General features: G+C 39.2%; 1 protein-coding gene across 1 annotated transcript; it reads right to left on the bottom strand.

The window, feature by feature from the left end:
* Nucleotides 1–3,324: 3,324 nt before the first annotated feature.
* Nucleotides 3,325–7,108, bottom strand: LOC127744823 (putative disease resistance protein RGA1). Its single transcript, XM_052257447.1, has 2 exons — nucleotides 4,324–7,108; nucleotides 3,325–3,718 (listed from the first exon to the last, which is right to left on the bottom strand). The coding sequence occupies exon 1, from the start codon at nucleotides 7,000–7,002 to the stop codon at nucleotides 4,342–4,344; it is 2,661 nt and encodes an 886-aa protein (XP_052113407.1). The 5' UTR covers nucleotides 7,003–7,108; the 3' UTR covers nucleotides 3,325–3,718; nucleotides 4,324–4,341.
* Between the last annotated feature and the right edge of the window lie 2,929 nt (nucleotides 7,109–10,037).

The raw sequence follows: 10,037 nt of genomic DNA, 5'->3' as shown, positions 1-10,037 counted from the left end.
TTTTCTTGACAAGGTTTTTAATGAGACAGTCCCCATCACAAAGGATATTGTACTCTTTTTCCTTCACTAAAGTTTTTTCCCATTGGATTTTCTTTAGTAAGATTTTAACGAGGCAATAATCCTAAATGGTCATCCAAGGAGGAGTGTTATGATAAGTATGAATGATGTGGATGACCATTAATAACATGGATGGCTCAATATTTCCATGGTAGAATACTCATATTACCAAGAGAACTTCCATTTAATGAAGGTTGAAAATGTAGACCTTATTCATGTATAAATAGGAGATTAAGCCTCCATTGATTATACACTACAACAACAATAAAATTTTCTCTCTCTCTTATACGACTACCACATTCTTCTCTCTCTCTTTATATTTCTTTATTTTATATTTGTTACCTCTTCCTTATTTATTTATTTAGTTATTTTATAACAAAATGTACTATTTTTTATAAATGTCAAACTTGTATTTGAAAAACTTGTTATATGATAAGAATTTTTTTGTGTTATGTAAAAATGAGCGTAAGATTTTATTTTTATACCTCCTTTTTAATATATATATTTTAATTTTGCCCTTACAAAAAGATAAAATCCAAATAAAAATTTTTATTTGATGTAAAATTATTAAATTTTAAAAATAAAAACATTTTAATTTTTTTAAATAGTGGTCGCAAAACACTCAGTTTGCTAGCTTGCTTGGTTTAGTACCTGGTACCTTAAGAATAATTCACCAGCTTTTTTAAAAAAGACAATTTGATAGTGTGTATACATTTTTCCTAAATATGACAATATGACGGAGGCCATGGTTTCGGGGTAATCAATGCCGAGGGTAAAATTATTTTGGACTTTTCCTCAACATTTGATCTTCTCATCGCAAATACATGTTTTAAAAAGAGAGACGAACATCTTATAACCTATAAGAGTGGCATGACAAGCTCTCAAATCGACTTCTTCTTGCTGAGGAGAGTCGACTGGAAATTTTGCATTAATTGTAAAATTATCCCGGGAGAGAGTTTGACAACACAACATAGGGTGCTCGTCATGGATTTTCGCGTTGAGCAAAAGTTGAGGAAAAGGCATCATACGAAGAACCCAAGGACGAGGTGGTGGCGGATGAAAGGTGAGGAACAAAGAAGCTTCCTAAGACGGGTAGGAGAAGAGGCAAAGTGGGATGGGAATGGAAGCGCGGAAGAGATGTGGAGGGAGATGGCAGAAGTTATTAGAAGAACAGCAAAAGAAAGTTTTGGTGAATCTAAAGGAATAGGACCAAGAGACAAGGAGTCCTGGTGGTGGAATGCGAGTATACAAGAAAAGATAAAGATAAAAAGGGAATGCTTTAAAGAGTGGTCTTTATGCCGCAATGCAGATAACTGGGAAAATATAAGGCGGCTAAGAAAGAGACAAAAGTGGCTGTAAGTGAAGCAAAAACAAGAGCATATGAGGTCTCTACTAGTCTTTGGGCATGAAAGAAGGAGAAAAAGGTATATATAGAATCGCAAAGAGTCGGGAAAGAAGAACGAGAGATTTGGATCAGGTTAAGTGCATAAAGGATAAGGATGGAGAGGTGTTGACTCAAGAGGAGAAGATTAATGAAAGGTGGAAGAGCTACTTCTACGAGTTATTTAATGAGGGACAGAAGACTCTTCCGAGCCTTGGTCGATTACACACAAGGGAAGAAGATCAAAACTTTGACTACTATCGAAGGATTCGAGACTTCGAGGTAAAAGAGGCTCTAAAGCAGATGAAAAATGGCAGGGCAGTAGGACCTGATAATATCTCGATTGAGGTTTGGAAAGGCCTTGGAGAAAAAAGGCATCAACTGGTTAACCAAGCTTTTTAATGAGATTTTAAGGTCAAAGAAGATGCCTGATGAGTGGAGAAAGAGTACCTTGGTACCTATCTACAAGAATAAGGGGGATATACAAAGTTGCGGAAACTATAGAGGGATTAAGCTTATGAGTCATACTATGAAGTTATGGGAAAGGGTGATAGAACGGAGGTTGAGAAAAGAGACACAAGTAACAGAGAACCAATTTGGATTTATGCCAGGCAGATCTACCACTGAAGCGATATACCTATTAAGAAGGATGATGGAGAGGTATCGTAGTAATAAAAGGGATCTACATATGGTGTTTATTGATTTGGAAAAAGCGTATGATAGGGTACCAAGGGAAGTCTTATGGAAGGTTTTAGAAAAGAGGAGAGTAAGGATCGCATATATTCGGACAATTAAAGACATGTATGATGGGGCCACAACTAGTGTGAAGACTCAAGGAGGTGTGACGGAGGAATTCCCTATTGGTATAGGATTACACCAGGGATCATCCTTAAGTCCATACCTTTTCACATTAGTTTTGGAAGTACTCACAGAGCACATCTAAGAGCCTGTGCCATGGTGCATGCTGTTTGCCGATGATATCGTCCTTATGGGAGAGTCAAGGGAAGACCTAAATAAGAAGTTGGAGTTATAGAGAGAAGCTTTAGAAGTGTATGGTCTGCGCATAAGCCGTAGCAAGACGGAATATATGGAATGTAAGTTCAGTCTGAGAAGGGAAAACCCCAATATAGAGCTGAAGATTGGAGAAAACATCCTAAGAAAAGTTAAAAGTTTTAAGTATCTTGGATGTATCATACAGGATAATGGAGAGATTGAACATGATGTAAATCATAGGATCCAAGCAGGTTGGTCAAAATGGCGGAGTGCATCTGGTTTTATATGCGACAAAGAAGTGCCTTTAAAACTTAAAGGTAAATTCTATCGCACCGCCATAAGACCGGCTATGCTGTATGGTACGGAATGTTGGGCGGCTAAAGGGGAGCATAAACATAAGCTGAGTGTGGCAGAGATGAAGATGTTGAGATGGATGAGTGGTCATACGCGATTGGATAAAATAAGGAATGAAGATATAAGGGAGAGAGTTGGAGTAGCACCCATTGTGGAAAAGATGGTTAAATCGCATCTCAGGTGGTTTGGACATGTGAGAAGAAGACCGATAGAACATCCAGTCAGGAGGGTGGATGAGATGGAAGATGGACAAAGGGCGAAAGGCAGAAGAAGACCTAAGAAGACCATTCATGAGGTGGTCAAACGAGATCTACATGTAAACGGTCTCTCTGTAGACATGATACATGACAGAGTACAATGGCGTCGTTTGATTCATGTAGCCGACCCCACTTAGTGGGACAAGGCTTTGTTGTTGTTTGTTTGTTTGTTTATGACAATATGAGTGTTGAGAAGTGAGACCTACTTTTATATGAAGTTAAAACATGTATAATTTATATGCACCATAAAACACGCCATTTAAAAATTAATGCAAACTGAAAACATAGGAAATAAATCATATTCCCATCACACAAATAAATCATGGTCTGGTATTAGAAGTTCATAGGAAACAAACATCAGAGGGTAAAAACATAGTGAAACTGAAACTGAAACCTCACAGAATATAGAAAGCAAGCCAAATAAGTCATGCAAGCATATAACCGTAGTTAATAGTTACATATTACATCCTAGTATCAGAACAATGTTTTGAGAAATTGATTTTGGCTCCGGAGACATTCAATCACCTTCCACTTTCCAAATACCCTTTGAATATAGACAGCAGAAAAGTTTGACACACGCAGATCTTGCAACATTCTCTGGAGACTGCACAGTCATTGTAGCTTTCAAATACTTTTAGAAACGCCATGGATGGTTGGAAACCGCTTTAAACTTAACCTTCATTTACAGGAAGAGGGCAACAAAATCAGTCAATAACAACGTGGATGTTTCCTTGTAGTTTAACACTGGGTATATCCAATAATTAATAATAAGGGATAGAGTGAGAGGATTTTCACGCATGAGTCAAGAATAGATCAAGTGAGTGTCATTGGTAATCATCAACTTCTAGAAAGTTAACCAATCCTCAAACTAGCTTCTAACTATGGTTAATTAGACTATTTAATTTTTATAATGACTCTTTCACATCACAGAAATTATCTAGATTAAAGCAGGTATTAAGAACCAGGCTTATGAAAAACCAAAAAATGAAGTAATTAACCACACACAGACTAGCTTACTAAATTTATGGATTGAACATACACCAGAGAATCATTGATTCTGAACTAAACTTATCTTCTAGAGCTTATTATACTCATAAAAATATTTAGTAGATATGTTCGATTACTATGCAGCAGACACCATTAAAACTGGCAAAACTGAAAATATAATTCTGCATGCCATGCAGAGCGCAGAGATTACTAAGAACAAAATAATAATTAGACTAAGAACAACTCTGCTAGTGTTTACTATATGATGGTATGGAAAATGCAAAGGAAAATTACCTGAAAATCTACTTCCACCTAATTGGATAAGACACTATGGTGGTTGTTGTTGCTGGTGCTATTATTGTTGTATGCTTCCAGAACAGGACAATTTTTTATATCACGTTTCAAATCTTTCTTCTCCAGTATATACTGTGGAAGAGTCCTTAACTTTGGGCAGTTTTCAATTGACAAAGCAGAAAGCAATGGCATGATATTGGCATGGCTGCCATTGCCAGACCAGTCTTCCCAGCCATTCATGATTTCAAAGCAAAGCTTTTGCAATCTGGGAAATGCAACTATTGATGAGGAAACTTGGTCGCAGCTGACAGCATTGTCCGGTGACAATCCTAGAAAATCAGAGCCTACAATCTTCACATTAGGCATATACCTGATCTCAAGTGATTCAAGAGAAAGCAGGTGCCCAAGAGAGGGTAAGATACTGCATTTACTCCAATGAGCAAGCACTAGGTGCCTTAGATTCCTCAATGTTTTCATCCAATCAGGCAACAACTGTCCTCGATAAAAGAATATCTCAAGGCATTGCAATTCAGGAGGCGCTTCCAATGCATTAAGTACACCTTCGTCGTGGTTAATCTCTGAACCTACAGAAGAAAAGCACAGTTCCAAGCCAAGCAGGTCTTTCTTATTTTTCAAACATGCTTTTGAAGCTTCATCAACACAAGTTTCACCTCCCAAACCATCTATGGTGATGGACCCTTGAATGAGATTTAGCTCTTTCAAATCTCCAAGATTGCATGCTTTGCTACCAGCAACACTACTCCCAATGAAACGACTCAATGTTCTGAGCAAAGTTAAATTTGCAACCCCTTTTGGTAAGTAGCTAAGACTTGTCGTCCAAAGAATCTCAAGATGCCGCAACTTGATTAGATTTCCTATGCCTTTTGGTAGTTTTTGAAGTCTATCACATCCATTTAGATTCAAAGTTTGCAAATGAAGCAAGCCACAGATTGCTTTAGGCAACTTCTTCAAATCACGATTAAAAGATAAGTCAAGATACCTTAGAAGTAACAATTCCCCAATGTTTGATGGAAGCTCTTTGATCAAACAAGAGCTCAAGTCCAATGCCCTGACCACCTTCAAATGACTCAGTACTCTAGCAAGGGTCGTTGGATCTGAAAAGAAATACTCAGACAAAATCATCAAAGTGCGTAGTTTCTTTGCATTGGCAATGGGCTCCGGCAGAGAAGATTGAGCTGCAATGATTAGGGTGCAATGACGAAGTATTGTTGTATCATCAGCCACTCTAGCCTCCTTCATATAGTCAATAAGCACTCTGTGGGATTCATTTTTTGCAAGAAAATGGATTAAGTCGCTCATTCCACTCTCCAATTTGCACTTGAAGCAACCATGACTATCCTGATTAAATTCTTCAAAGATGTTGCGGTCTAACAACTGTTTAATGTACTTCCACCCCTCTCTTTCCATTTCGTTTTCATCTGAGGCAATAAAACCTTGTGCCATCCACAGTTTGATTAACTTGCCCACATCTATGGAATGATTCTTAGGAAAGACTGAACAATACAATAAGACTTGTCTTAATTCGGGTGGCATCGAAAGATAGCTCAACATAACTGAAGACAACAATTCTGCTGAATCCCATGTCTCACTTGCCAATACTTGTTGCCACTCTTGTATGGAATTCTTGCCACGCAAGATATTACCAAGAGATTTCGCCATCAGCGGCACGCCGTTACACTTCTGTACAATGTCTTTTCCCACTTCATTGAACATTTCTGCTGCTTTTGTCTCGTTAACTGAATGACCAAATGCATAGTCTTTGATAATTGACCAACAAGCCGAGACAGAAAGAGGATCGAGAAGCACGATGTTTGTTTCTGAACATATTCTGTCTGCAATCCCCTTGTTTCTTGTGGTAATCAAAGTGCGACTTCCCAGATCGGTGAAATGGAACCACTGCTTTAGTTCTTCCCATTGGAGATCATCTTCAAGCCAGATGTCATCCAGAACGAAAAGGCATCTCTTATGATCAAAAGTTTGACGAAATTTAAACAACAGTGCTTCGAGGTCAGTCTCATTCAATGATTTAGCAGTCACACTTTCTATAATGGACCTTATGATCCGGTTAAGATTGAATTCCTCGCCAACAAATACCCATGCCCTGCAATCAAAATAATTCTCCACTTCAGGAGTGTTGTAAACAAGTTGTGTCACTGCAGTCTTTCCTATTCCAGCACCTCCCACAATAGAAATAAATTGAATGCGCTCGGCTTGACCATCATTGCTAAGCAGCTTCCCAATTAAAGCTCCAGTAACATCATCTCGTCCATGTATTGTTGCTGCATGAACAAATGAAGTCGTCGGTTGCCTTGCTTTTTCCTCCTCGCTCTCCTCTTCATAACTCAAATCGCTATCAAGTTCATCTTCCATGATTGGGTTTTGAGTTCCTCTTGGAGCTGCTGAGAGATCCCTTTCTAATAATTGCCACTGTTTTGAGAAAGGAGGTGCACGACGCAAGATAAAACAAAGATACTTTGCAATATGAGGCACCCCCTGAGACTTCAATGTAATGTAATTGCAGTATTTGTGGAAGACTTTCTCTGGATCGGAGAAAGTGGATAACTCGTCCCTGATAATGGACAAACAGTGCTGCTCTTCAAGATTCGTCAGGTGAATGATGTCCATCTCTTTGGATCCAGCTACTCGTGCAACATCCATCTTGCGTGTTGTTATTAAGAGGGTACTTCCACGAGCCCCGCAATCTAAGCAGTTCTTTAGTTGTTCCCACTTGTGATAATCCTGGCTCCAAACGTGGTCCAACACAAACAGGGAATGGCTGTGAGACATACACCCAGCTCTTCAACTCAAAATTCTTGCACACTACATCACTGTTGTACACAAGTTGGGCCAGAGCAGTCTTTCCTATTCCAGCAATTCCTCCTACAATAGAAATTGTTTGAATACCTTGGACTTGGTCATCATTGCGGCATAACTTTGCAATCAAATCACTTAGCTCATCATCACGGCCATGTATTGCTTCTTTAAGAACCAACGAAGTTGTAGGTTGTTTTGCTCTCTTCTCCCACTCAGTTCGAATCGAACCACTATGAAGTCCCCATTCTTCTTCTTCTTCTTCTTCATCGGAGTCTATTGCTTTCGGGACATACCTTTCTATCACTTCTCTCCATCCTTGTACAGTCCCTGAACTTGACCTCAACCTATCACCAAGAGACTTTGCATTAAGAGGCAACCCGAGACACTTCTGTGCAAAAACTGACCGAAATTCAATGGAAAACTCCTCTGTCGGTATGGATGCTGTCTCCGTGGCAATGGACCAACAATGTTCATCTGAAAGATAGCTCAGAGGAAGGAACTCTGTCTCTCTGGATCCTGCTGCTCGTGCAACTGCCTTCTTGGGAGTCGTTATCAAATAAGTACTCCCAGAAGCCCCATGACTGAGAAGGATCTTTAGTTGTTCCCAATCGTAACTGTTTTCACTCCAAACATCGTCCAGAACAATAAGGCATTTTTTCTCCGAAATCATCTCAGCACTTCTCTGAAACAAGCTCTCCAATCCAACCTGATTGCGTATGATATCATCTGTCCAATTTTCCAGCAAGGACAGAGCGATCTTAGACAGGCTGAATTCTTTGGAGACATAAATCCATGCCCTTAAATCGAAATGAGGGATCACTTGTTCATGGTTATAGACGAGACGGGCCAATGCAGTCTTTCCTATTCCAGCCTCTCCAACAACAGATATGCACTTGATATCACCCTGTCTTTGACCGTCCGTGTTCAACAATTTATCAACTAAAGTTGAACTTTCACTATCTCGACCACGTAAATTCAGGGTAGCAATTCGAGTTCGGTTTACCTCGCCGCGTTGAGACTCTAATGACATCCTCCTATCGAGTGTTAGTTGATTCAAGCTGGCTTTGAGTCCCAGCTTGTCACTATCGCATAGGGTCATCAATTTATTGAGGACTTCCTCCAATTTACGGGGGCCACGTTGTCGAAGAGGATTTAGTAAAGAAGCAGGGTGGTTTAGAAAGTGAACCTTTTTAGCCTTCTGAATTTTCAGTCCTTCCAGAATGTCTACGGTGTCGTAGCATAGATCCTTAATTCTTTCCAGCCTATTCTTCACGTCTGAATCCCTCACTTGACGACCCTCTACGTCGTCATTGACCTGTAGGAGAATTTTATATATATCCCTTATCGTCGATGACGTGCTTTCATCTACCATCGGAAGTCCTTCCCTATACAGTAGCTCAACTGCCATGTTCATGAGTAGAGCCGCCATAGAAGAGAGATCCAAGCAATCCTCTCGAAAGGTGTGACTCTACTGGTCTCGTCGGACTCGCAGCTTGCTTCTCTTTTCTCGCCTCCGTCGTTGCTGCTTTCGCTGCTCTTGCTGTCGCTGGAGATCTCGCTCGCTGCTCGGTCCTACTCCTCTGATCTCTCAGAGCTGTCACTGGCGCCAACCCGCAAGACCCTCTTTGCCGCCGTCGCCGTCAGTCCTGCAGGCAGGCCGCCGTCACTTGCTCCGATCCGTTGCCGTTTCTGCTTTCTTTTTTTTTTAAGTTAGTAGAAACTCGAATTCAAGATCTTTAAATAAAAATGAAAAAATTATGGCATTTGAGCTGTAAGGTACAGGTTGACACCGTTTCTACTTTCTAAGACCTTGTTTATAACATATATTTCTTTGTGGTTGAATTTCAAGCTCTCCCTCTAAAGTCTAAATGACATCTAGTTATTTAGGACTTTGTTCAGGACTTCCTTTCTGGTTCAATAAATTAATTACATAATTTATTATTTAGCATTAAAATGAAAAGAATGCAGAAAAAATTCAAAACCTAACATATATAATAAGACTTCGACAACCCTTTTCTTATTTTATTTAACTTGTATTCATATTTTGTATATATGTATCTAAAGCTGCTTTTAATTTTAAAAATAGAATAAAACATGGCTATATTTTCAAGAAAAAAAAATTATCTTTTCAATTGTCTTTTAAAATTTTGAGGTGATTTCTTCCAAACTCAAGCCAATTTTATGGGTAATTTATTTTTACTTAGGTGTCACCATTACATCCATTAATCAAGAATTATCTTGAAAATGATTGAGTTAATTCATTTAATATTTTCACATTGCATTGTATTCTATATTATTTGCATTATACTACCTAACGTATATATACTCCAATATGAATGGGTTCAATGTGTGAAACTTAAAAAGTTAGGGGTCAATGTGTGGAAGCAAACTCCTTTCCAAATACCCTTTGAAGACCCACTGCTTCTTCTTCTACCTCATGTGACTGTTGCTTCTTCCTGTAGGTGATGCGTTTGATTTTTCCGGTGACCCACATGCAAAACCTTTCCCAAATACCTTTGTAATGTCCACAGCTTCTTCTTCTACCTCATTCCTCTGATTTCTTCGATGACTCATTGCAAGGCCAGATTTTTCCAAACCCTGTCGAAGACCCTGCCTATTGCTTCTTCGTCTAGGGTTACGCGATTGTCCTTTTCTGTGACTCACCACCAGAGTTAAGTATTTTTGAAACCCTCGAAGAACATAACTCATTCCCTTGCCGGCAAGGTTCCGGCGACCCACGTGCAAAACCCTCTCCAAAAATCCTTGTAAGGCCTACTGCTTCTTCTTCTAGCTCATTCGTTTGTTTTTTTTTTTTGTCGAATTTCACTACCAATTTTGCATTATTTGTTCTGTTACTCACTTTCTGTAATCACTGTACA

This window comes from Arachis duranensis, chromosome 2, assembly GCF_000817695.3.
Source record: "Arachis duranensis cultivar V14167 chromosome 2, aradu.V14167.gnm2.J7QH, whole genome shotgun sequence".
NCBI lineage: Eukaryota > Viridiplantae > Streptophyta > Magnoliopsida > Fabales > Fabaceae > Arachis > Arachis duranensis.
The sequence above is the reverse complement of the archived record's forward strand: the minus strand, read 5'-3'. Positions and strand labels throughout refer to the sequence as shown.

Coding starts and splice junctions, on each gene's coding strand:
- LOC127744823 (XM_052257447.1), bottom strand. CDS start 7,002: ATGGATGTTGCACGAGTAGCTGGATCCAAAGAGATGGACATCATTCAC.